The 27,626-nt window shown below is 40.7% G+C and overlaps 1 protein-coding gene across 1 annotated transcript in view; it reads left to right on the plus strand.

Annotated features, from left to right (window-relative positions):
* The window catches only part of sox13 (SRY-box transcription factor 13), a 40,162-nt gene that overhangs the window by 10,534 nt on the left and 2,002 nt on the right, over positions 1-27,626 (plus strand). The window contains exons 2-12 of the mRNA XM_008410234.2: positions 14,020-14,230; positions 14,355-14,457; positions 16,121-16,207; positions 17,438-17,610; positions 18,284-18,352; positions 18,521-18,635; positions 21,039-21,115; positions 21,625-21,781; positions 22,621-22,745; positions 25,567-25,660; positions 26,575-26,745. Coding sequence (XP_008408456.1) covers positions 14,020-14,230; positions 14,355-14,457; positions 16,121-16,207; positions 17,438-17,610; positions 18,284-18,352; positions 18,521-18,635; positions 21,039-21,115; positions 21,625-21,781; positions 22,621-22,745; positions 25,567-25,660; positions 26,575-26,745 — 1,382 coding nt within the window. The remainder of the gene's footprint in view (positions 1-14,019; positions 14,231-14,354; positions 14,458-16,120; positions 16,208-17,437; positions 17,611-18,283; positions 18,353-18,520; positions 18,636-21,038; positions 21,116-21,624; positions 21,782-22,620; positions 22,746-25,566; positions 25,661-26,574; positions 26,746-27,626) is intronic.

Genomic DNA, 27,626 nt, shown 5'->3' on the forward strand with positions numbered 1-27,626 from the left:
TTTTTTTTTTTTTTTTTTTTATTTTGTTGAAATGATCATTTTTCTTCAACTTCACACAACCTCGTTTCCGACACAAGTCTCTCGATTTGAGTCAAAAATAAACATCCGTAGTACGCGAAGTGAGCTCAGTCGTGTATGTGTTGCATTAAAAGCATTGTAGATGAGATGCGGTTTAGTTTAAATGATGTTGCACTTTGCTGGAAGCTCTTTCCACGATAAGGCAGAGCCAGGCCCTGTGGGCAGACCGCGCCGGCTCCAGCCGCTGCCGCCGCAGCAGCGGCTGGATTGCTTTATCATCCCTAAGCAAATACTGCTAACTGCGAAACATTTCCCCAAACATTTGTTTATACATTGCTTCACACTTGTCTTGACACGACTGCGCGGCAGGTCGGAACTCACCGTGGGCAACCCTGTCACGAAAAGCTGCTGACAATTGAACAATGCGTGAGAAATGGCGTGATAATCAGGGATATGTTGTTATGGTGCAGTGGAGATCTGGCACAGAGAAAGTTTTTTTTCTCCAAGTTTTTAATGTTTTAATTTTGGGTTTGCTGTAATTGGATGGAGTTTTATGAGACATTCTTGCATTAATCTTTTTTTTTTTTTAACCATTGCAGCTGTCAGGCACAGTGATGACAATGCAATTGTCTTTATTTATATATTGTCAAGTAAACCTTTGGATGCCTAACACTTCTTTCATCTGTTGAGTAAGCCTCCTGGCACTCACGCACTCTGGCTTTTGTGTACTCTGAACAATTTTGCCCCAGGCACTCGTTGAAAGGCAACTAGGATGATATAAGCCTGAAAAGCTGCTCTTGTCAGAAGGGGAAAGGCAAAGAAGAAGAAGAAGAAAAAAACAATGACGGAGAGAGAGAGAAGGAGGAAACAAAAGGAAAGGAAAAGAAAGAGAGAACAACAGAAGGGATTTGCATTGCCAACCCCCCGGGGACTAAATGTTGGGTTTTGCAAGTTACAACTTGTTGGGTAACTGAAGTTTTTGTGTGAAGTGATTCTTGTCGTGGGAAGTGTAACGTTTCAGTGTTGTCGGCGCTCAAAAGGGAGAGGAGTTGATTTTTATCTGAGAGCAGAGGTTTCCTCTGTCTGCTGTCATTCATGCGGTAGGAGGACTCGGCCGGCAGCGCTGAATCGTAAAAGACTCGTGGTACAACGCACCGAAACTCCGCGTGGAGACTGAGCCATGGACTTGTTGTGAAAGGTCAGTTCACCTTTAAGGTTTCTCCTTAAAGTTATCAAAAGTGAACCATCATCTGTAGAGAACAACAACAACAAAAAGAAACAAAGAACAACTTAAAACAGAAAATTGTTCTGCCACATCCATGTGTCCCATGCTTGTATTTAGAGGCAACCAAAGAACTCAATTCCTACCATGCAGGTTACGAACCTTTCACCTGTAAGACCGACTAAAACTGCTTATTTGAGAAAATGTTTTTTGAGATGAATCTTTCGGTTTTTGGGCTTCAAGAAAGTTTTCTTGAATTGTTGATTTGACCGCCTACGAGCAGCAAGCGAGGCTTTCCATAAGCCGTACGGCAAACAAATTTAACAAAGTAGTTTGTTTGATTGAAAAGGAGACAAGAAGTCTTAAAGTTAAACAACCTGTTATGACAAAAGTTTTTGTGCTTTTTGTTGATTTTAAAAATGAAAGGTTATTTTAGCCAATAGTGATCCATACACATAAATTAACCATTTGGAAAACACTAACAGAGTTTTTCCTTGACATCTTGGCAGAAAACATCAGGTTAGTCTGTGCAGCACCAGTTTAAGGCAGTGTGTTTTTGGAGGTGGTGTTGACTTACAAAGGCTATTTCATACCGTCTGGTCCACTCTGCTGTCCACTTCAATCCCAACACCTGTGTGACTCATCTCTGGGGTCCGCAGAAATCTGTTGCATGTATTCTTGCACTGTACGTGTCAACAGTGAGAGCAGCTCTTCCATTAACAGTATAGATCCAAACACACTATGAAACTTTTTAATGGACGAGCAGAGGTGTCTTACAATGTGCGAACGCTCCAATACAGCCGACATGAAAGTAGAATTAAACGACGCGACTCTACGTTTCTGAAACGCTTAAGTTTGCTATGGCTAGGTTGTTGGCTAAAACATTTTATAAGTACAGCATTAGAAAAGATAGAAAAAGAAGCACTACATTTGTTTGTTGTAACCTCCTGAACACTCTGAGGGCTGATGCTTTCTTGGGAAAAAGGTTGTCAGCAAAGTGACCTTGACTAGCTAGCTGCTAACTGGCAAAATTTTCTTTGGAGTTTGATTAGAGTGGACTAAGCTGAGTTGGTTTGAATGCTCCTTTTATAAACAACTAATGGTTGACCCAAATAGTGTCCCATAAGTGAAAATGCGATGGTTTCACTTTATTGAAGTATTTTACACAAGGACCTTTACCCAAGTTGAAAAACATGAATCATTTGAATTATAACAGTTGGTAGTTTTCACACTGTCCTCCCTTGTTTATTAACACTGGCATTTTTTTCCTCGAACAGTTGGTTTTTGTGAAAGTGTTGCAAAACATAGCAGCTGTCTTTCAGCCAGTCAGCTGGCAGTGTGCAGCAACATGTCAAGGAGGATTAGGGCTGAAATTTTTACGACTCTGGCACTTTCTCTGCCAACTCGGTAAAAGTAGTTTAAACTCCATAAAGAACTTGAAATAATGGCTTTAAAGTTTGTTTTTTAAACTAGACAATGGTTTTAATTAAATTGTTCATGTCTCTTCCTTTTATTAGTCTTGTTTTGCAGGAGTAATCATGACTAGTGATGGGTATGCATGACTGAAAGGTCTGGCTTACTACTCTTTTTTTTTTTTTTTTAACTCAAACATCTGATACTGCAGGTAAGTGATTTCCCCTCCATAGCAAAGATCACCTGCTCTGGCAGGTTTATTTCCTGCTTTATGCATGCGTACACTAACACACTAATACAAGTTTTTGCTCATTCACTTTGTTCATCTTCGTAAAGCTCAACATCTGCTTGGAGGTCGGCTTCATTGTGATTTCTCAGCAGCATGCGGCAATGCCGTATAAAAGCCCAAACAGCTTCGTAGGTGGTCACAAAAAAACCCCAGGCCTCAATCAGATAGCCTCGCAAGAAGGCAACGCTTTTCAAATAATGCAACACACATGCACACACACACACACACAAGGTTGGGTTCTGCATGGATGCAATCTGCCGCGGATAGACTTGTGAGTGTGTTGTTCAACCAGAGGAGAGGGATGGAAGCGGCAACCTTGACTGGTTTGCATTGTTCTCTCGAAGACGCCGACGGCATTGTCCAAGAGAGTACAAACAAAAACCTTTTGCACTGGTGAAAAATACACACACCTTTGACGCGCATTCCTTGCTGTCAACAGCTCTGTGGGTCGTTGAGATTCTGTGCATACCTCTGCAGCCGGTGACACACATTCACTCTGAGCGTGTGAACGCCACCTGTGGCAGCCCTGCAGTCCGGCTCCCTCCGGAACGCCGAGAGGAGACCCAGGAATAACTCTGAGCGTTGGGACTGGACTCAGCGTGTCGCCGCCGTCCGCGCCCCCCGCCCCTCTGCTCCCCTTTCCCTCCCGCCGTCGCACAATCAACCCCTTGCCGATGGTGGCCGCCGCCGTGTTGGCCAAACAGTTTCCTACCTCTCCCTCTTCACCCCCTGATTTTATTTCTTCATAAATATCCACAAACAAACACCACAAACAAACACCACACCTGAAAATAGCTGTCAAACAAGATGAGGCTCATGCAGATTTTTGTGAAAGCTGTTGATTTATTCCAGTTATGAGTGGAACGTGAATCGGTGCGTTTGAAATGCTTCCCTGAGTATTGTTGGCTTTAAATGTGAATCTGAATTGCCAGTGTGCGTGCGTGTGTGTTTTGTTCCGCTTCACATGAGTTTAGCCTCCAATTCTGCCTGCTTGTGATCTAAAACAAACACACACCAATAATTCAGATCACTTTAAGAACTAAAAGTAGTCAAGTGGCTGACTTGAAGTGAGGGGCTGCCCGTCCCACATGTTTACAGCTGTTTTATGTGCTCTGGAGTTTTAGCTGCAGTCAACTGATTAAGTTACATTGGATATTAAGATTTGAATACAAACATTTGTACAAATATTCAGGTTCACTCAAATTAATACCGTCTTGCATATAAATTAGAAGTTAGAACAACTTTACCTTCAGTCAGAACTCTGTGCCATCTGCTTTGTTTCAATGCCAGCCGCTATTAGCCAACAAGCTAACAATACATTTTTAACAATACAAGTTATATAGTGGTTATCAAACATCAAGCAGAAGTAAAGAGTTTAAGAGCAGCAACCATGAAATCCAGGGCTGCTCGGTAAGCTCCGGCTGTCGGAATTCCGACTTCAAGAGGCGTTTTTATATTTACGGCTTAAAACTCAGAACATCAGTCTTCAAACTGTAGTGTCAACGTACTTCTACACTGAGACCAGAAAGGTAGATTTGTGTTGTAATACACAGAAAAACGACAACCGTGCATCAATTGTCTTGGAACAAAGATTTTTGAAATGCTCATTTAAACGGTGGGATTGTTTTAAATGAAGTTCTGAGCAGGGAGTTTCTAACTGCTGGTTTGGTCCCTGTTTGTTTTCGGTGATGGGCTCGGCCATATTTAAACAGGTTTGGCGGCAGCACAAGTGAAACAGCACAACCTCCTGAACCAACACACTTTATCAACAAAAGAAAAATAAAACCAAACAAGGTTGGATGTTAGTGTCTAATGAAGGCATACAGTCTTGTTTAAGTAATACATTTATGTGACGTCACATTAGACAATTTGCCACCACTGCTGAGTGTACAGCTCCAGACAGATGTTTGCAGAAATTCATTATGAGTATTAAAGGCAGATTAATTATTGACTGTGAAGAGTTTGACTTTTTTTCAGGGCTGAGTGATTTATACAAAAAAGAAAAAAAAAACACATCTTGAGAGATTTTATTGTAAAGTAAAACATTGCGCATTAGGATTAGTGAAGCACAGATTTGTTTCTGCCTCATCACGCCTACCTGTTCTAGACTTTTTACAGGAAAATCAGCATCTGTTACACCGACACCAGCCCTGATGTGTGTAACACATGCTGCAATCACAATCTTAAATATGTTTTCTGGACATGTTGGCATCAGAGCCGCTGCTATAAACTCATTGTATCTCTGAATGGTGCTGTTTATGTTATATCTTATATGCATATCATCTAGTGGTGGCAAAAGCAACAAAAAAAACTATTATGCTATGTACTTAAGATGGAATATATACACATATATTCATGACATGCTTTGATCAAAGTAATTTATCCTCGGTGCAATTCCAGTACCGAAAAATTAACTTTATACCAGGTGAGTCTCTCTCAACTGAGAATGTGAACATACTGGGCTGATTATGTGCCTTCAAATATTTTTAATTCTCCTGTAGAAGATTCATAACTTGTAGGTTCCTGTAACTTAAGTTAACTTATAAGGAACAAGTCTGAAAAAACAGTCTGTGTGCTACACTCGAGAGAAATTCATTTGATGCATCAAAGAGTGATGTCATCACTGATGATGTCATTGTTACAATAGGAACTAAACATTCTAATGGTGCATTCACATCAAATACATTTTGAACATCAGGTGAGTCTGGTTTACATTCAAAGTCTATGTGGAGTATTGGATGCGCTGGATGCGTCAAACGGTTCAAATGGCGCCGTGCTAGATGCTCGAAACGGGTCGCAACGGCCCTCGACGCGCCTCCACATAGAGTTCGAATGTAAACCAGATGTGCCTGACGGTCAAAATGTATTTGGTGTGAACGCACCATTATATGGGGCAAACTTTTGGTTCTGGTTGGTTGTTTCTAGACAGTAGCAGAGCCAAATGAATTTTCACAAATTCTATGTTTTGTATTTTACTGACAACTGTTTAACAAATATTCATCCATCATCTAACATACTAGATGATGGATGACTATTTGTTAAACAGTTTAAAGCTTTGTCAAATTTGTGCAAAGCCTCAAATTTTCATAATGCAAAGCGTTGGCAAAACCTGGGCTTGGATAGTGACCTAGGTTAGTGCCACCTGGGTGTGGGTCGGTGTAAAGGCCGAGCCGGGCTTAGCTTGACCTTCGTGCCAACGCCAACATGAAGGTCCTCCATGCAACCAGTGGAGATTGGTTGCATGGATGTCTCTTTCCTCGGACCTCCATGTTTGTGTGGAGGTTTGGCTTTGCGTGGACTCCTCTGTTTGCAACCTGAGTGTGGGTCGGCACAAAGGCTGAGTCAGGCTATGCATGGAGACCCCTCTTTGATTCAAGGTCTGTTTTTCTTCAGACCTCCTTGATGTTTGGAGGTCCATCTTTCCTCAGACCTCCCTGGTTGATTGAAGGTCTGTCTCTCTTCAGACCTCTCTGGTTGATTGGAGGTCTGTCTTTCCTTGGTCTCCTCTGTTTGTAAGGAGCCTTCTCTTTGCAGGAGCACCCCTGGTCGGGTGGAGACTCTAGAATTGTTGTTTTCTAGAGCAAGTGTCAACTTCACCTTCAGGTCCGTAACCTGGCCCGGCAAAGATTTCACCATATCCTCCTGAGCCTTAAATTTGGAAGCTTGCTCAGAGTGACTTTTGAGATGCTCCTCATATTTGAGTCTCACTCGGTATTCTTCAACCATGACTTCAACCTTTGTTGCGTTAGGCATATTTTGCAGCCTCCCACTTGAAGTACTCCAGCTGTTGAAGAACGCTCTTGTCAGGTGTAACTTTGGAAGAGCAAGAAACCTGTTCACCTTTCACTTGCAGGTGACGTTCTTTTTCCAACATTTTTTGCAGTTTTTGAATCTCCTCCTGCTGGGATTTGACTTTAGTCTGACGTGCAATCCTTCGGTCTCTTTCCTCATGGAGTTCAAATTTCTTTCTCTGCAGTTCTGTTTTAAGATCGTCTACCTGCTTTGTCAGATTCTTAACCTGTTGGCTAATCTCTTCCACGTCTTCCACTGAAGGGTAATGTTGAAGCCAGCAGAGGGTGTTTCCTGCTTGACTTCCAATGATCTTGGACTCTCAAAGTCGCCAGAAGGACTTGATTCCCACTGGATCTCTGATTCATCTTCCGGCTCAATGGGGCTGTCATCTTCAACAGGGAAAATGACAGCGTCGTAGTCGACTTGGATGTTGCGGTCTACCATGTCGACTCATGAAAGCTTAGCTGGAAAAGCTTCATGTACGCAAACAATCTGTTGTTTCTTCATGTCTATATTCTAGTAACGTCTTGCTTTTCTGAACGTCAAACGTGCTCTGAAGGGTGATCTGTCGCGGTAGAACTGTGGAACAGGTCTGAGAAAACTGTGAGGTACATTCAAAAGGGAGATTCCCTTGTGATATAGAGTGATGACTAAAGATGTGCCGAAAGATCGGCCACCGATCATAATCGACCGATTTCTGTGAAAAAGTGTATGAACAGTGATCACCGATCAGACTCTTGTTGCCGATCACACAAACCGATCACCTGCATCTCATTTCGCAGCCTGCCTGTGCAGCTGGTCTCCTCTTTCCTTCACACTGCGCAAGCGCGCAGCAACAAATCCTAAGCGATGTGGAACTATAACGCRCTGARTGAMTGGGGAAGTTTGCGTGTTGCGGCGGAAAATTGAAGCATGTGGGGTGAAGCGCGTCAAAATGCATCAACACGACGAATCTAATATAGCATAAGAACAATGCCAAACTTGACTTAGTTTGGCTACATCGAGGCTCACTGCAGTAAAAAAGACGATCAGATAGCAGGTAAAGCAGCGCACAGCTACAAACACTCACCCGGATTAGCATGACGGTCAGAAAGCTAAACAAATAACCCGTAAAATTATTTAAGTCTTTGAGCTGCGATGTAAGACGCTGGTTCTGCTCTCGCTGTTGAACCGCTGCTACGCGCTACAGGGAGTAATATTTCACAGACGGAGTGCCGCTTCTGCTCCACCTGGTAGTGTCTCTAACACCGAACCTTTGCTTAAAGCTGCAGCATCTAACTTAAAAAATACATTTTATATACGTATTAAAACTTTCGCGGTCCTAACATGAGACACATAATCTCTGAAAAAATAATCGATCTCCTCCCTGCTGTGCATAATTACTCCGCTCAGTCAGAAACAGCCAATCAGAACTAGCAGTAATTAGCTAGCCGCCATGCTATCAGGAAGTTTTCATTCAGTAGCTCAGGATTGTTTATTGTAATGGAACCTGTATTTGCCTTTGAATGTTACGTTTTATACTTGAATTTTTTGGCGATGTTGAGAGGTTTTATTTTGACTTTTTGCATTATTTAGCCGCTTCAGAGCGTCCATATGTTTTCAGTCTGTTAAAGATGGTATTACTGATAGCAGTACAATTTGCACAATGCCCGTTTTTTTGTTTTGTTTTGTTTGTTTTCTTGGAAAAAGCTATTTAAAAGCTTTTATCTAAATTAAGGTGAATTCATGGTTCCTTTTTCCACATAATGTAACTGTAGTGCTTATGATTAAAAATATAATAATTATGTGATCGGTATCGGTGATCGGCACTCCTGGGTGATCGGTATCGGCAGGAAAATACCTGATCGGCACATCTCTAATGATGACATCACTGCTGATGTCATTGATACCATTAGAACTGAACATTCTATCCACCTTACTCCTGGGAGGCTTACTGGGGAAACGATTATGGGTCTTACTTCTGGCGGCTAGCGGAAGTAGCATTATTTTGTTGTAATTTATAGGGTTTTTGGCTAATCTATGTTCATGATAGAAGTTGCATCTCTTTTTTCGGTTAATACACTGCCTTGTGCAGCAAGGCAGTGTATTAACATTAGCACAAACACTAGTATTTCACTGCTCCCCATTAGCATTAGCCTTTTCCCTAAAAATAGCTTTTATCTATTTTTCTTATTAGTCACACTTAGTATACTGAATAGAGGAAGTAAATGTAAAACATGCTAGTAGCATTTAGACTAATGTTTGCAATTTGGCTCATTTTAACTTGTACACTAGTTTTAACATACAGAATGGAGTAAGTCCATGTTACTCAACATGTTTGTGGCTCTCCACATGCTATTGAGTACATAGCAGCTTACTTTAGCATTGATGCTGATTTGCAGCATTAGATGGGCACACTTTGGCAGGCCCCGTTTAAATTTCTTCAGAAATAAGGTTTTAATTCAAAGGTTCTCCATATAAATGATGAGAAACTGAAGCCAAAAAAGGCCAACATTTTCATCCCGGAATGCAACATTTTTGAAGGAGATTTTTGTTTTTTTATTAATTGTAAAATTTATATCATTAGTATAATATCTCATACAAATGTAAAAAGGTAGTATTTTGTTGGCTGCTTTTGGACTGTTGGGACAACAAAAAACCAAAAAAGGTTTTTCAAAGTTTAAGAGACCACTTAAAATGATCAGTTTCTCTGCTTTTACTCTTTATAGTTATATGTTTGAGGAAAATGAACATTGTTCTTTTCTTCTATAAACTACTGACATGTCTCCAAAGTTCCGAGCAAAAATTTTGAGTTTATTAGCATAAAATGTGAGATGGTCAAAATAACGAAGAGGATGCAGCGCTTTCAGACCTCAAATAATGCAAAGAAAACAAGTTCATATTCATTTGGACACAACAATATTAATGTTTGAACTCAGGAAGAGTTCAGAAATCAACATTTGGTGGAATAACCAGGAGGTTTTCAGTGGGGTTCAGTGCACTGAGCTCTTCATTTTTTTCCAGAGCTCTATAGATTTATGCAACTTTTTCTCTATTTACAAAACAATAATGGAAGATAAATTGATCTTTAGTTTGCTTTCGTAAATATTGTTAAAATCTCCTTGTCTTGCTCTTGTGAACTCAGCATGGTGAATGGTCTCGTTTGGTGAGTTGGCTGTACCTTTAAACCTCAACTTTTGATGCAGTATAATAGTTAAATGAGGTCACCATTACTACCTGTTTGTATACGTCTCCTAACAGCCACACCCACACACTGAAGCATATTGGTGAGGTCTGGAGCCGTGGACCCTGGCAGACAGGTGCCTTTGTTCAGAAACAGGGTGTGCAGTCTGGGAGCGGGGGGGCTCTGAGTCATTATTATGCTTTCCACAGAACGGTGGCGCTCCGCGTTTTTCTTTTTTTTTGCCGTGTTCCCGAGTTGGTCGGCACATTCCGCTGGCATTGTTATCCGGCCCGTTTCCTGCGGCCGGCGGCTTTTGTCAGCCTCTCCCCCATTGTCCTGGCTTCCTTTGTTCCCCGGCTCCAACAATAGCTTTTTTTTCTGCCTCTTTATATATATGTGCACTTTTTGCCCTTGTGTGTTCTGTTTGTTTTGTTCTGCTGTCTGCTGTGTTTTTCTTTTCCTCCAGTTGTAGAGCTTGGAAATAACACACACACACATGCACACACACAATCCCGAGTTGGTATTTGTTCAGGTTTGCGTGGACTCAGACCTCTCTCAATCAACCTGTCCTGTCTCCTCTGTTTTCCCGTCACGTAGTCGAGCCTTACGCTGATTTTAACTTGACCGTAACCAGGTCACCGTATCCTGGATTAGGCTTGTGGAGGTTTTGCCCTTTTTTTCCCCCCTATCTCCATTCTAGTTTAGGTAGTTTTGAACCCAAAGAGTGACAAAATATGTACAAGAAGTGGATGTGTCTGACACGGGACTTCTACAACTGTTTGTTTGTTTTACCTGGAACGTTTCACAGCCGCTCTGATACTTTGTTCATTCAGGAATCGCTGTGATTTAAAAGTAATTTTTTGTCATCTTTGTAGAGTCGATTGCAGGGGTGTCCAAACCGTTTGTCACATCAGCCAAAATCGTCAACTTAAAAGTGCTGGCAGTCAAAAAATATGATTAAAAATCACCAAAAATATGTTTATATATTTTACCTGTTCAACAATAAACTAATCATGATCTGTTATAGTCAAACAAATAAAGTTGTTTTCTTTTATTGGAACAGAAAATGTCAGACTTGGAGAATCGGCATTCAGTTTCTATGCTCTTTTAATCTGGAACAAACGTCCAGAAAACTGCAAAACAACCAAAACACTGACGTCCTTCAAACCAAGGCTGAGATCCAACCTGTTAAGAGTTGCCTAAATAATATTAATAATAACTTGGAACATTTATCGATTATATTTGCGTAATGATGGCATTTGATGCTTGTTTCATAACTGGTTCTGTTATGTTTTTGTCATTTGAGGCACTAGGTTTGTGCTGCCTTTTTGCTGAAATGTACTATACAAATAAACTTGACTCGTAGATCCAAAACTTATTTTTTTAATGTACTTTATTTGTTACAGTAAACAACACATAACTGTGTACATATCACAAAAATATGCCAGGGGGAGCATAAAATAAAAGAGAATGACGGTCACAATAGTTTTTCATAATAATAGTATGAATTGTGACACTGTATGTGCGATCCAAAACTTAAAAAGGGCTTTAAAGGGTCCGGACCACTTTCCCCAATCTTCAAGTGTAGATTTGTCCCCATTCCCCAAAAATTCACAAAAGGAACCTTTGTGTTTAAAAAAAATGTCTATATGAAAATGCAAAAGAAACAAAAAACTAAATAAATCCGCCATTCATCTATGGAAAAAAATAAGGATGAAATTTTATGTGCCCCCCCGCCATTGTTAGAACAATGGTTCAGTCCAATGTGTAGGAGGAGCAACAGCAGCGGAAAAACCCCGGGCTGTCAGAGCCGCTGAACTGAGGAGCTAGCTGTGGTTATGCTGCACTAGCAAAAAACCCCTCCAGTAAGTAAATACTTAAAGCAAAAGATATGTAGCTCAATAAGATGAAACACACTGACAATAAAAATTAGACTGCAGTTTGTTATTTCATTACTTTGGCTGAGTCATGATAAAGTACCACATTATTCTTTGGAAATCAAAACTAGCAAAACTGGCTACATTGCTTTGATAGACTAAAGCAAATACTTTTAATCATTTAACTCTCTACTGCTGAAGTTAATGAGAAGAGTAGTCAACGTAGTCTTTAAAACCACAAAATAACGTGATTTTTTTTCTTCAGTGAAAAGCCCTGGTGCCTTGAGCGTTAAGGTAAGATGCTTCCCAGATATTCATTATTTCTTCTTATTGGTTCTCAGCCATCCAGGACAAGGCAAAACAGGTTAAAACATAAAGCAACTTAACAAGTTATAATTTAAATAACATGTAACCTGTATTCAGAGACATTACAATAAAACAATGTTTGAGGAATTTTAGTAAGTGGGGTTACTTATTAAAACTTAGTTTTATTTAGAGCCTTACATTTTTGTAAAGGGTTAGCAGAGATTAGATTAGTGACACTGAACCAAACTCATCTAAACAATATTTGAATCTTAGTTTGTCTCAACAGTTTACTGAGAAAAACACACTTTTGATGTGCATTGCTACTTACTAGTCATTTTTGGTCTTTCAACTTGAACACTTTAAATGTTGCACTGAAATGTAGCATTTTACGTTACATTTCAGTGGGATTTTGCCGACCCCTGCACTCCCCAAAATATCTCTTACGAAATCTCCATGTTTATTGAAAACTGAAAATGTATATATATTTTTGTATCAGCAAAAAAACAAACAAAGAATAAAAACAAGATCTGGGCTAGTCTTAATTTAAAAATACTTTCTGTATTTAGCAAAGTTTTCATAACGTAGTTAAAAGCAGATGTGGGTGTCCTGTTCATTTTGGAGTATAAGTTCACTTCACAGGTTTGATGTGGTTCTGTTTACCACGAAATTAAAATGGAACTCAATGGCTTAGAAAAGACGATCCAGATTTTGTGTTGTGTCTAACATTTTTGGAAGTAGATTGCATATTGACATTTGTAGTTTCATCCTCATCTTGCACTGTTAGGTCAAATTTATATAATTCTTCAATTGGGTGCAAAAAATCAACTAGGAGCCGCAAGTTGTCTCTAAGCCACAATCTGAACAGTCCTGATGTAAGGTAATGGAGTATCGGGTGATTTATCTGTGAGCTGTTTTTGTTTGGCTAGAGGTCATAATCACTCATATTTCACGTTGGGACCCAAGCAAAGGGAGGTCAGAGGTTTTTAAAGTCTTCAGTAAGTAAATGAATAAAAGTAATGAATGTTTGAGACCACTACTTTGAAGTAACAAATAAAAAGGGTCATACGTTTTCCTGCTCTGTGTCTGCTCGTTACCATAGATACACGAGCATAAAAGTGATTACAAATACCTTAAAATGCAGATTTGTGAAATCTTTGGTTATGTAAACAAAAAAAAAAACACTGATTCTCACTTTGCCCCCAAATATCCCTAAGCTATTTTCTTGTTAAATTGAATTTTATCTACTGTGTAGCTGGATGAATTGTCATACCTGTAAAATGTATTGAATGGGTTTGTTTATAGGTGCAAGAAAATGACAGAAAAGCCAATGTACTTGGTGCCATGACCTCTGACCTGGAGGCATGAGATCTTCAGCTGGAGATTTTGCTGAGAATCTGTGTTCAGTTTCAACAACCTAACCACGTCTCCGGTGTTTTTCACGTATTTGGAGTCTTCCTTTTAAAATCTGAGATACATCAACAGTTTAGCCCCAAGACTCATAATCCCCCTGTGTAAAGCTACTTCCAGTGCTAAGGTCATTCTCTGGGCCGGCCAGTGAAAAGTCAAAGCTAGTAACTAACTAAATGCGGACCTGACTGCAGTCCGTGTCAACCTGAACCATCCTGTGAAAGAACTCCAGGCTCAAGCTGGAACATTCTGCAAGCCAAGGCTAGCACCACACAGGGTGCGACTGAAAAACCATCTAATCTTTTCGTGTTTGTGGCCAAGCCTCTAATTAGGACTGTGCCCACATCTTAAGTTTGCCAGTGCATGAAATGAGACAATTCAAAAACTTTCTCTTGTCTCCATGTAATTTCCATTTTGAGTCACGCTTAGTGTCAACTACCTGTACAAAAACGGGCAAATTAGCATGGCAGAGACTCGCAGCGCCCCACCCAGAGGACAATTAGCATTATGTGTGTGTTTGTTCTTCCAACAGAATGGTTGAGCCCAGCCCTTCAGCTCTGCACCTCCTCTCCGGTGGGGATGTACGCATGGCCGACATCGGTGTCAAAGTGGAACAGGAGGAATGTGGCGGAGACTGCGGAACCAAAACCAACTCTGAGCACCCCAGGACTCTGCATGACTGGTCAGCAAGTCAGCCTCTAGAGACGCGCCAGCTGACCCCCCCACTGTCACGCTCCCCTTCGGTAAGGAGTCTTATTAGCAGGAATGCATTTAAAAATAATAAAGATTCTTCCCACTCATTGGGGAACGATGCTGAAACGGTCAGATTAGCTCGGTGTGATGATGAGTTGCTCCATGTTCTTATAGGAGGGCTCTCCAGGAAAGGAGCCGCCTCACAAGCAAAGCCCCATGGGAGCGAAGGAAGCCGGGATTCACGAGCGATCAGAGGGGCAAGCCAAAATTAAGGAAGGTCTGTAGTCATGCTTGAGAGTCGCTTGTTGGTGGAAATACTTCAAAGATGTTCAGACGGTGTTATTTCTTTTATCTATAATAACTTATCACAATGTAAAAGTGTAACATTACTTCTTAAATATTAAGACATGATGACTAAAAGCCACTCTAAGGTCTTTTGGTATTTTTAAAGTCTCTTGCATGACTGGTCAGTAGGGCTGGGCATTTCTCGTATCGTTTATCACCTATCGTGATAAATTTCTAACCATGATAAGATTATTTATTATTGTAGCCATGATAAATTCTAATTAATGATGCTTTAAACCCCCGACAACTGTCCATATTGTCAGGAGTGTTATTTTATCCACTGTTTGTTCAAAGAGAGTATCAATACATATGAAAATATGATTAAATACAGTTACTGTGTGCACATCTGACTGGTGTCTACATTGCCCACCCCTTCTGGTCAGCAATCTCTTGGATGTTCAGGTCTCTAAGGCTTATGGCCTCCACATTGATGTATTTTAAGAGTAACTGAATATAATCCTATTGAGATGGAGTAAGAACTTAAATAAACAAACTGTTTTACCTTTGATTACTTAATTTGTTCCCTTTGGACCAACCCCAGATTGGACAATCTGTGCTTTTAGACAAATATTTTGACAGTTTTTGAATCTGCTAATGAGACGTATAGTTCAAAATCGAACTCTAGTCCATTTATCTATACAGTCTGGTTAGGTTGGGGATGTGTGAATCTGTAATTGAACTCCTCCTGAGTTCAATTACTCAGGAGGAGTTCAATTACTCAGACTTCCTCCTGATTTTGGAGGAAGTCTGCTTCCTCCAAAATCAGGAAGCAGGTTGCAGCACAGGGCATTCTGGGTACTTGCAACCAAAACAAGCGCACAAGACTAGCGCTAGCGGAAGAAATGGTTTTTGATCTTTTACCAACAAAAAGAGGCAGCAACCGCTAGCATTTCCATCTTTTTAACATTTTTTTTTTTTGGAAAAGAAGTAGTGCTCAGTGTCGTCAGAAGTTGTTTTTGTTGTTTCCTTCAGTGGTTCTTGTTGCAGCGCCCCCCACAGGTGAGGATAATGTGTATGTAGGAAATGGACACACAACCTCCCCCAGAGGCCAACATTTCAGTATCTACGACTTTTTGTTTGTGACTTTATATTCAAGCTTTCTAAGTAATCATATGTTCAAGCTATATTCATAACATTTTAAGAGAAATAAATTTTGTATTTTTGCTTAGCACAGTCATGCTGTTGCTGGGCTCTAGATTGATTTAAAGTGGAGTGAAGGTGCTTTTTTGTTCAGAGATTCACTCTATTCTCAAATTTGTCACAATTCTGAACTCTTTGGTTGATTTTTTTTTTTTTCTTTTTTCTTTCTTCTTTTTTCTCAAATTCTCTCCACTCTGTGACCTTGGTTTATTCTCTGTCCAAATATTGATCCACTCAAACACTCCAAATTTCTCCCTGATGCACAAACAATCGCGCGGCCTTCGACATTCCGACCGTCTTCTCCAATCAGTGCCATTAGGCCGAGCGGGAGGGGAGCCGCAGAAAGCAGTTAGCGCTACAGTTGGATGTGTTTTGATTTGACGGAGTAGATTCTGGGTGTCGTGTAGTGCCGCGCGGAGCAGTTCAGCTGAGTGCCTGTTTGGTTCTGTTAACAGTAATGCCGACCATCGAGAAGCTGCTGAACGCCGACTGGAAGGAGAAACTTCTGGATAAAAGCTCAGTGGGCGCAGGACAACTAAAAGGTCAGCTCTGATTTTAAAAAGTGAAAATAAACAAACAAAAAAACCCAACTTTGCTCGATTTGCTGCTTGTATTCTTTGTATTTCATTGCGTTGTTAAATGTTGGTTTTTAAATTACATGGAACAACTGTGCTTTAATATTCCATTAGTAGTCTTTCTGTGTTCTTGGCTAAAACTGATTGCGGTTGTTGTTGCATGGGCACAATAATAATAACGCATTGTTATTAATGCGTTATTATTAATTTTGTAATTTTATTGCTAAATTATTTTAAAATATTATTTTTAAATTATTGAGCAAATTTCAGTTTTTTTAATCCGTTTATTTTTTGTGTACAATTCATAAATAAAAGGGTTTGTAATCTTTGGAAAACAATTTTTTTTGTCAACAACCTGAGCATAACTCTGACCCAAAGTTGTGGCAGCAACTGCAGCGTTTATATGGAATGAAGACGATTTGTGAGCTTGATCTTCCCGGCAGCTACTATTAACATTTCCATCCTGCTTTCCACTTTTTGATAAGTTTCATTGTCATTGTTAACAAAAGACAATTAATGATTGTGGATTTAAATTTTTAAGTTGTATTTAGGAAATTAGCACAGTTAGCGCAAGTAATGTCAGTACATCTTCCTTGACGTTGCCACAGAGGTTTTTAAGCAACCTGACCACATCTCCCTCTAACTGTGAAACGATCTGAAGTTTCCAACCAGCAGGTCCAAATCAAGATCAGCCAATTTTATCACCACGTCACTACTTAGTACACATTTGTACATCTGTTTCCATGGTGATTACTGCAATACATAAATATGTTTTTACAATAAATACCTGTAAAAACAGGAAACCACATGTTGTCAAATTTGAAACGTTGCTCACAAAAACAAAGTTTCTCTTTATAACAAAAAACTTAAAAATGGTCAAAACAATTTTCCAATAAATATTTATTTTTAGATTCAGTTATTCCTCTAATCCACAGGTGTCAAACTTGCGACCAAATCCGGCATTTGTATTGTGCCAAACTATGTTGTGTTCAGTGTTGTTTAACTTTGACACATTCTCATCAGACTGCTATTTATTCACATTTTAATAGTCTCTTAATGGAAAGTTTTATCAACAAATTCTGCCACCATCGGCCCTTTTTTAGGACATTTGTGATGTGTGTGTGTGTGTGTGTGTGTGTGTGTATGTGTGGGACGAAATAAAAGCCAGGTTGACACGCCTGCTCTGATGACTTTCAGGCACCCCGGAGTCTCTGGCGGAGAAGGAGCTGCAGCTGCTGATGATGATCAACCAGCTGAGCGGCCTGAGGGAGCAGCTGCTGGGCGCCCACTCAGAGCAGAGGAACATGGCCGCCTTGCTGCTGGAGAAGCAGCAGCAGCAGATGGAGCTGGCCCGGCAGCAGCAGGAGCAGGTACGGCTTCCTGCAGGAATATGCATTTTAGCATTTTAGTGGGTTAGGTGATTTATTTATTTTTTCTTCAACTGAATAAAAAAAAAAAAAAAAAAAAGTTTTTTGCATCACAAAGGTCACATGATCAACAACCGGTTGTTACGACTGTTAGAAACGCTGAGGAAGAAGGCAGGAAGTAGAAGGAGGAAGATGGTTTGTTTTGTTTTTTGCACACCGTGTGCCCCTGGCTCCACCAGAGTTCTCACAGCATCACAGTTCATAAAAAGTCATGTGACATTTAAGTGTGTTGAATCCATAACTCTTCTGGAATATCACCGACTACAATTTCCCCAAAACGCCGCATACGTAGCCGCTCCACAGTAGGCGGGGCTTGTGGTTCCGAAGCCTGAATAAAACACTGACATCAGCACCATGATTTTGAATCACTTATCATGTCAACAAACTTATTCATATGCGATTTTAATTTAATTTCTTATTTAATGGAAACACTGCAAATGTGAAATAGTTCTTTCAGCATTAGCAGAATGTAGACAAAGATTTGCGCACATCTGTGATGGAAACGCAGCTGTTGAGCAAATGTGACAGATTGTAGCAGTGCTCTGACTTTTTCCCTTGTACTGCGTGTGTCTCTGGTTGCTCACACAGCAGCTAATGAATGTGCCTCGTCTCTCAGATCGCCAAGCAGCAGCAGCAGCTGATCCAGCAGCAGCATAAGATCAACCTGCTTCAGCAGCAGATCCAGGTCAGCTCCTCTCCAGAGCTTTTGTGTGTCTCCATATATCACGGCGGCACCAGATGACCGTTACAAATGAGAAGTTCTCGCCGCAGGTCAGCACATTAGAGTGCTGGAGAAAATGACCCCCGTACATTTTGTGTAAGGTTCCTTTTTTGTTTTGTTTTTTTGTCCTAGCAGGTGAACATGCCCTACGTGATGATCCCGGCTTTCCACCCCAACACCCAGACCCTCCCCGTCTCCTCAGACCCCCCGATGACATTGCCTCTGCAGCCCATCCCCTGCAAGCCGAGTGAGTAGAAGTAAAAAAGAAAAAAAAAACACTGAAACGGGAACATGGAGAGAAAAACAACACATTAGAGGAACGTTAGAATAGCCACCAAGTTCAGATCTGTGTAAGTAGGAGGTGTTGTCAGGTTTGTGAAGAAAGGCTGCTGACTTTCATTTTGGTGGTGCCTTTTTTTAAAAAAAAAAAAAAAGTATTTTGTACATTTGCATCAGATGCATCCTGAACATCAGTGGCATATTGTTCATTTGGGATTTTCCCTAAAACTTCAGGTGAATTTAAATTAGCCTGTCAAAACATGGTCCAATCTAAAATCACTTTTGAATTATGGACTAATATGAAATAAAGATTTGGAAGTGAACAAAATTAAGACTTTCCAGCTACATCTGGAACATCCTGGCCTTTCTACACCTCATGTAATCTGAAAGTACATCTCTGCTTACCGCCGTGTCGACTCATCGCCGCCGTTTTGCTCCACAACTCATTTGGTTGACATATAAAAGCTCTTTTTGTTTTGACGTCCGTAGTGATGCATTTATTCCTGAAAACATGAATCTCTGATTTATTTTTTTTCAGAATATCTTTTTTTCTTACCTTTTCTTAGTGATATTATGTCCACATAGGACAGATAAGCACCTCATATCTAAGTTTGCCAGACATATCAAAAATATCAATTTAATTTAATAATTTTAATCATCTTTCAGTGATTGCTATGAAAATTATTTCTTTTGATCTTTTTAAGCACTTTGAGGCTTCTTGGGATTTTTTTTTCTTTGAATTTTCTAGGCAGTTCTATAGAAGTTTTATTATTATTATTATTCCACTCTGGAAAAACTCATTTCCAAATAAGCCCAACATTAATATTATCACAGTGATTTACACGTTAGTGTAGATGTTGGATAGCATTAAAAATTATTTGGAGCATTTTAATGAATCGGTCGTTCAATCAATCAAGTTTATTTGTGAAGCACAAACGGGGCAGATCAAAATGTTTTGCATCATAAAAGTCATGAAAATATTGTACAGTCACCAGTTAAGAAACCAGTTACGCTCAGTGTTCTTCTGTTACCGTAGCAACATCACCACTGGTATCTCCATGGAGATATTAACTATGCAGGTTATGATAAGCATGCAAACCAACGGTGTGTCCATGAAGTCATTGTTGGTGCCTCTGCTCGTCATTTCCATCCTGCATTACACTATAACTGAGCACGGCTCTTTATCCACACGCTTTAGATTCAGTCCAGTTTAACTCGGTTACCTCACCGTAATGTCTCGCAGCTGATGGAGTTGAGCTGTGTTGCTATGGTAACTGAACAGGAGTGAGTTGGACTGTAATGAATGGATTTAAATGAACCAGGATGGATGTAGTTGCTCATGAATTTCACTCGTTTTGTTTTGTTAGTTTCTCTCTCGTGGAATTTAAGTTTAATAAAATGAACCAAATACAGTCTAGTCCAGTATAGCTGGAGTCCAAATCGAGCCGATCAGAACAGACTGGAACAGATTATATTTATGCTCAATCAGATTATCACTCGGGTGAATTTTCCAATAGCTCACCTGTGCCTCAAATTTCTTGTTTCTTTCAACCAATCCTGAACCATCTTTTGCTTCATCTGGCATCAGTGATACCACTGATATGGTGGGATCCCGTTTCTTTAAGGGGTGCATTGGGTCTGTGATGACCTTCAGGTAGATGTTGTTCATTTGTTTTTCCCCTTGTCACACCAGACCACCCACTGCCATGGCAGCGTGGTCCAGTTCATGCCAAAGTATTCCCAGGATTGAACTTCTTACTTTGTTATGTTACAGGCACAAACTTCATTAGACGTTATCACAATGTTGCGTTGATCAGAGTGACTCACCATACCTGTGATTGGTGTTCCGGAAAATGTTCCGACCACCTCGGTGTATTAGTCACTGTGTTTCCATTACAAAATGTGTACAAAACTTTGTCCATATTCCGCTAATGTTGACAAAAAATTATTTTGCAGTTGTGGTGTTTCCATTAAATAACAAATGTAACTAAAATCACTTGTTCACGCAACGTCATTAAAAAAAAAACTCGCCACGTCGTCATCCTCCTTCTACTTCCTGTCCTTTCTGAAGATGCTGACAGGAAGTGATGACGACTCGCACGATGCAGTAAAAGTGTGTTCATTGCAGTTTTGTAGTTGTACTAATTTAGATACTGTAGAAAAAACACCTCATTACAGCACAAAAACTTGTGATTTTTCTTTTTTTTTTTTTTTTTTTTTTTTTTTTTGGGAAATTGCCGTGTTTCCATGAAGCAAATTTACTTTGGCTGTTCCAATTTGTACAACTACACGGTCAATGGAAACACATGCTGAACGTTTCTACGTTCTGATCCGTCTGCAGCCTGTAAACCTGTGCTCTGCCTCTTCCCAGCGGTCGACTACCCCATGCAGCTGCTCCCAAACAGCCACCACACGCCCATCAAGAGGAGCAGCAGCTCCTTCCGCCAGGTACCGCATCACACTCTTGTTTACATTACCTCCCATTTATCCGCCTGCTATTTTATTGCGCCCATTAAGGCGGTAGATGGGAAACTATTTGCTCTGCAGTGGGTGTAGGTGCTGAATGTGTGTTTGTGGTTTAAAGCAATGTTAAGGAAAGTGATTCTCTCAGGATTGAGCAAACAATGGGTTTTTCTAGTATTTAGGAGGCTGAAAAGCTTTAGGAATACGCCACACCCTCCGTTCAAAGGTTCAGTGTGTGCGGTGTAGGTGTAGCGCAAGCCGTTTGCACGGAAGGCTCTCAAGAAGAGATAGACCAACACAGCTTGAGTAAACAAAAGGAATGAGAGGATGAGAATAAGGCAAAAAAGAAAAAAAAATGCTAAGGTGTGACTGATGTGCTCCAACATGTCAGGTGTGCTGTTCACACCCGGGATCCACGCACACCCTCATCTTTTGTCGCTCCGCCTGACGTCGGCAGAGACCCCGCCCCCCTGATGGTTTGCTCTCTCCCGCAGGAGGCGAGCCAGCCGCTGAACCTGACCTCCAAGCCCAAGGGGATGGAGCTGGGGAAGACGTCCAGCCCTCTGAGCCTGGAGCTGGGATCAGTGGGATCCATGCAGGGCGCCTACAGACCCAGAGAGGTGTCCCGCAGCCCGCCGCGGCCCGCCCTCAGTGAGTAACCCGCAGGCTGGGGTCGTCCGAAGGTCACCCACCAGGTTTCTGAGATGTAAAATAATATATGAAATCGTAGAAAAATAAAAGTTTTTCCAATTTTAATGTGATGTGCATACAATATGACAGAATAAGGAAATGGCTGCACTTGAAATCTCTACTGGTTGAACTGGAGTGCTTGGACTGGCCACCAGCTGAAGAATGAAATCATTATTCAGGGTTTCCCCCAGAACGTCCGTCATGTCTTGGGGATGAAAAAGGTTTAAAGTTGACTGGACATTTGAAAATGTGACTTGCTAACTATGGGTTATTGGAAGACATGATTTAATTTTTTTAATCCTTTATCCATGACTTGTCACTTTGTTCACTGAAGTTTTCATGCAGACCGGTAGAGACGGGAAGTGGTTACAGAGATCCGGTGAATAAAAGTGTGTTCATATTCTGACCATACTGTGCTGCCATTGAGCTTCTCACCAAGGATACAACTCGTCTTTGCTCTCAGTGTTACTGGTGTTTTAAAAAACAAACAACGGTTAGCCTGCAGGGGGCAGTATATGGACACATGTACTATATTATAAGCCTGGCGGCCTGCCAGGCTTGTAGTACACTAGGGAATGCACTGATGATTACAGTGGACCCCCGCATAGTGACGGATCAGTACTGACAGATTCACCTAGTCATGGATTTTTCTGTGGAACGTAACTCCAAATTATTTGCAGTGTGTAGTTTATTGTCGTTGTAGTGGCTACAACCTCCTTTTTTTTAACCCTGTTTTTATTTCCTTCACCTAGTCGCTCATTTTCAAGTGTTTCGTCCGTCTGCTCTGCCTTTGTCATCAGGTTTCCTAGGAGACGGCGACGTGGTCACCCAGGCCATCCATGATGCCCAGCAGCTCCTGAGGAGCCACAGCAGCGGAGGGAGAGACAGAGACAGGGAGAGAGAGAGAGACGGTTCTGGAAAAATGGTGAGTTGTTGTGTCTACATGCTTGTTGAACAGACTGGCTCTTTGGTAGAGGCATTTTGTTTTTATCTGGTTATGCTGAATCTGAATATTCTCCAAAGTTGGTACAGTGTATAAAAGTACCTTGGCAATATTGTACCAACCTGACTGGAAGCTCTAACAATTAAAACACATAAGTTTTTAATTATGTGCCATTAGGGTGCCATTACTTTGATCTCCTCAGTCTTCCTCTCAGACAGAAACAGCAGAGAGTTCACCCTGACCTGACCTGATGCTGACCTCCTGTCGGTCTCATCTTGGTTATGGAATAATCTGTGACCATAAAAGCTACATCAGTGCTACATCATATAGTCGGAGCGTAGCGTCACCTTCATGGTTAAATGGATCAGTAGCAGCATGAAGTCAGATGAGAGCAAAAGGTCACAAGGGGATGAACCACTTCCTGTAATCTCCTGGTTATTTTATTGCTTCAATATTTGTTTACTCAATCAGTAGAAAACATTTATTAGAGTGCAGCTAGAACTACTGTAAGATGTGTAACTGAAAGGAATTTAGTTTGTCAAAACAAAACAGCCATATGGCATTTTCTAGTCATTGTGGCCAAAATTACAGAGATAACCTGCAGCATATTATAATCCATGAAAGTATAACACATTTTCATGGGCAAAAACAAACATTTAGAGTAATGAGCTGTGGTGTTGCGTAACCTTTAAAACAGCGTTTTGCTGCTGTAACGCCTGATTGTTGTTTGGATCAATACTGTAGCTATAGCATAGCTTCTTTCAGTGTAGCATTGGTCCGATTCAGTCCAACTCAAGTTTGTAGAAAGTCTGGTTCGTTTGGGGAGGTGTGAATGCACAACCGAACTCTGATAAGGAGCAAAAAAGTAAGCTCTGGTCCGCCTGAAGGACCTCGGTCCTGGTTCGGTTGAAGTGAACTCAGGTGTGTTACGAACGCCAAGCGAATTGGAGTCTGCTTCAACAGCAGGAAATGCACTATAGCGCAGGGTATTCTGGGTAAATACAAAAAAACAAACTTGTGTCTAATGCTAACAGGAGAGATGGTTTGTGGTCTTTTACCTTAAGACAATAGAGAAATCATACAACTGCTAAAATCTGATCCATTTAAAATCTCTTCTATTGTCTTCATGCCTTACTTAACATTTTTTCTGTTTGGTAAATCCTGAAAGGTATTATCTGGCTGGCTTAGGTTGAGCCACAGTCATTCCAAAACATTTGCTAATACGCTTCAATAACACTTTATCTTGGATTTTTGTGCATGTAGAGAAATTCTGTGCCATGACCATCACATCTTTTCTGTTGTATCTTTGTTCAGTTGACCAGTCCACTGGTGCCGTCACAGTTGGCGCAGAAAAATCAGCTAGATGTGCCACTGTTAGAGATTTTATGCAAGTGCTGCAGAAATGTCACAGCAGCTACTGTATGATAAAGTTACTAAATCTCATTATACCCTTGTAGAAGCTCTGTCTGCACTGATGAAGATTCAATTTGCCTTGCGCTGCTGAATGCTTGAAGTGGCTCCAGCAGCAGGCCAGTGGGCCTATGTTCTAAATAATTGAACTGATGATGATCTGACCATTTGGTGGCACTTGTAGTCCTACGTAGTATTAGGATTTGCATTTCACCCCTCTTTTCTCCAGTACACTCACTCTGCATAGAGAGGATCACCGTATCTGACAGGAATACCTCACAGCTGCAGGACTTTGGGTTAAACAAAACAAAAAAATCGCTCCACGTCTTCGTGTTCAGACATGTATAAAAGCCATTTTTAAATCAGCCAATATAGGTAGCAAATAGGAACAATGTGGCGGCGCTGTTGACGTACAGAAACAAATGGGGTATTAAATGAGACCGCGGACTCCAAATAGCCTCTAACTGATTAAACTCCATAAGGGAATGGGAAAGCAGTCCCAAGTCAGTCTCCATCTGACATGTAGGATGTAATTTAGAGGTCAGTGTGGTTTTGGATTACAGGGAGTCATGCTTCTCCACAGCACTAAACTGATGGACAAATATCCCAGCTGTGGTGCAGCCACACACACTGAGGCACATTGTTACAGTTCATCACACTGCATTAGGGTAATCGTCCGTTCTTGTTTTTCACACTTGTCTGCGTTTTAAGTTCAAGGAAATAAAATTGAATTGTGTTTTTTCTGTTGTCATTGAGTAACGGTCTAGTATTTTAGGATTCGGGCTTCGTGACGACGGCCTCCCATCCCAGCCTTCATTCTTTGAGGTGACTGAAGCTTCAGCTCTCAGCCTTGTCCTGAGCAACAGCTGTTGCCGCCTCACAATACCACAAAGGCCTCAGTGTGGCATTGACAGAGCCACCTGCCCTCCCTCTTTGTCCTCACTAATACTGTACTTAGCTCTCCTCCTCCTCTCCTTTATTATCCTGCTCCATCTCTCCTGTGCTGCTGCGGCAGCACCAAAACTGTTGACTGACCTATTTTGGTATTCCACTCCTCTCCACTGTGTTGACAATTTACAGCAGCAGAATAGGTGACAGATAAAAGAGCAGTTTTGCAAAACAAAACATTTTTTTTTTTTTACATTTTAATCTGGGCCTCTAACAATTAACACCGGCCGTCCTGTGTGGACTTTCAGTTTTCCATCTTTGCACATACAGCGCTACACTCTGATTGGCTGGCGCCTTGTCTCTTACCTTAAATAGAACTTTGTGCCACTCTTCCAACACTGGGTGATTGTTTTACCACAGTCCAAATTCAAATGGTGATCTATCAGTGAGATTATAGCATGGATGACTTCATCTGCCTCTTTTTGTTTTTCATTTTTGTCTGCAGGAATATAAAGGTTCTCCTCGTGCAGAAAAAATAAGTCGCTGTGAGCGCGGTGAAGAGAGGCACGGCGAGGAGCATCTCAGCAGTGACTCTGAGGGTAGGTGTTCCCACCATGCTGCTGCTGTTCTCTACTCAGAATGAAGGCTTTTCACCAAAACACAACTTTAACGCTGGAATATTTCAACTAACACTGTTTTAATTCAAACGTGTCAAAGTAGGACAGCAGAGTTTCCAGATGTCTTCCCCTCTTAGTAAATGTTTCAGTGTCACTTTGACAGCAGACAACTTATTAATAATAATACACTAAACACTGACTTTACAGGAATAAAAAAAAAATTACAGGCAGAACTTTAAGTACATCAAACTAAATCCTAATAATTACAATAGTCATACATTAAAATCTGTTCCATAAAGTTATTCCTAGATGTGATTTGAATGTGGAGAGCAGCTATGGAATCTATTTAAAAATATAGTTTTTACAATCTACTCTTAGTCTATTGTAGGGGGAATGTGTGACTCGAAAAATCAACACATACTGGAAGAAGATTGCTCAAGATTATCATTGACTTGATCAGGAGTCATTTTGTCTTCTAATGAGTGGAAGTCAACTGGCGGCAATGGAGACAAAAACCGTAATGAATGGAAGTAGAGTGCTACACACTGACTTTGCATAAACTCAATCAACATTTTTTCCCCCATCCATGATAAACTTGTAAGTTTGGGTGACGTGGCATCCAAACTTTCCATTTTAATATCAGCCTCTCCTCTAACAGTTAACACCAGCCGTCCTCTGTGGGCTTTTAGTTTTCCATCTTTGCACATGTAGCACTGCAATTTGAACAGCCTGTGATACGGCTGGTCCAAATATAAAAAGATATAAAACTTGATTACAATCCTGTGAATTGACCCAGAAGTACAGTGGTTTGAAAAGTAAACACACTGAGGCCATGATAAGTAACTAATGGGGGAGGGGAGACATTTCGAGCCTTACCAGTCTGTGTCTTGCTGTAGGGACCCTGCCCGTCTCTGTTCCCGGCAGCTACTCCGAGACCCGGCCCACTTCCTCTACTGGCCACATAAAGAGACCCATGAACGCCTTCATGGTGTGGGCCAAGGACGAGCGCAGGAGGATCCTCCAGGCTTTCCCAGACATGCACAACTCCTCCATCAGCAAGATCCTAGGTGGGTTCTTCCAGTGGCTGGTGGGTTTCTGCATCTGACTCTATTCTGTTGGCGTAATCAATATCCAGAAAGTCAGGTTAATAAAATCCGTTGTAACTGTAGCTTTTTGCAAAGATTATGTCAACATCCAGCAAGTCGGGTAATATAAAATAAAATCTGGAGCTAAGATCAGTAATAAAGCCTCAATAAAGGCACTAGCTAGCTCACCTCTTGTCTCTTAGTTGATGGTCTCATCTGTTCTTCTTTAGTAGAAAGTTGGTGTTTAAATATGAAAAAAAAAATCCAAAATGAGGCTAAAAAAAACTAGTTTTGACTCTTCTGTTAACACAGTAGGCTGCTTGCTAACCTGCTAACTTTTTAACTATACCTAGCTAACTGCATGAAGGTTAGCCATCAGCATAAATGTTGTTGCAATTTTTTTCATATGTTGTACTTTTTTTGAATTATCTTTACATTTAGTACATCTTACTGAATAACTGTTTTTGGTTTGACATATTGAAAAGATATTAGCTGAACGGCTGCGGTTGAAATTTGGTTTGTGGCGCTCCAGCGTCAACACAAAACAGTTGCTAATGTTTCTATTCCAGTTTAGCTAGGCTATCAGGTTTTTCATGGATGTAGAGAAGTTCTGCCCTTGGCAATAACAACTGAAAGAATTATTGTTCTTCAACTTGAACTGATAATGTTTTGCTTTTTAGTCATTAAACATTGGAATGATATTTTCATAATGGTACTCTTCACGCCTCAGTGATGCTGTGTAGTGTTTGAAGCTGCTGTTGGATAATATACACACAACCAGCCACATAGTATTCATACGCTTTGAATATTTCCACATAAAATCATAGAATATCAACCACAAAGTAAAGAAAGGTTAGTCATTT

This window comes from Poecilia reticulata, linkage group LG5 (assembly GCF_000633615.1).
Source record: "Poecilia reticulata strain Guanapo linkage group LG5, Guppy_female_1.0+MT, whole genome shotgun sequence".
Taxonomy (NCBI): Eukaryota; Metazoa; Chordata; class Actinopteri; order Cyprinodontiformes; family Poeciliidae; genus Poecilia; species Poecilia reticulata.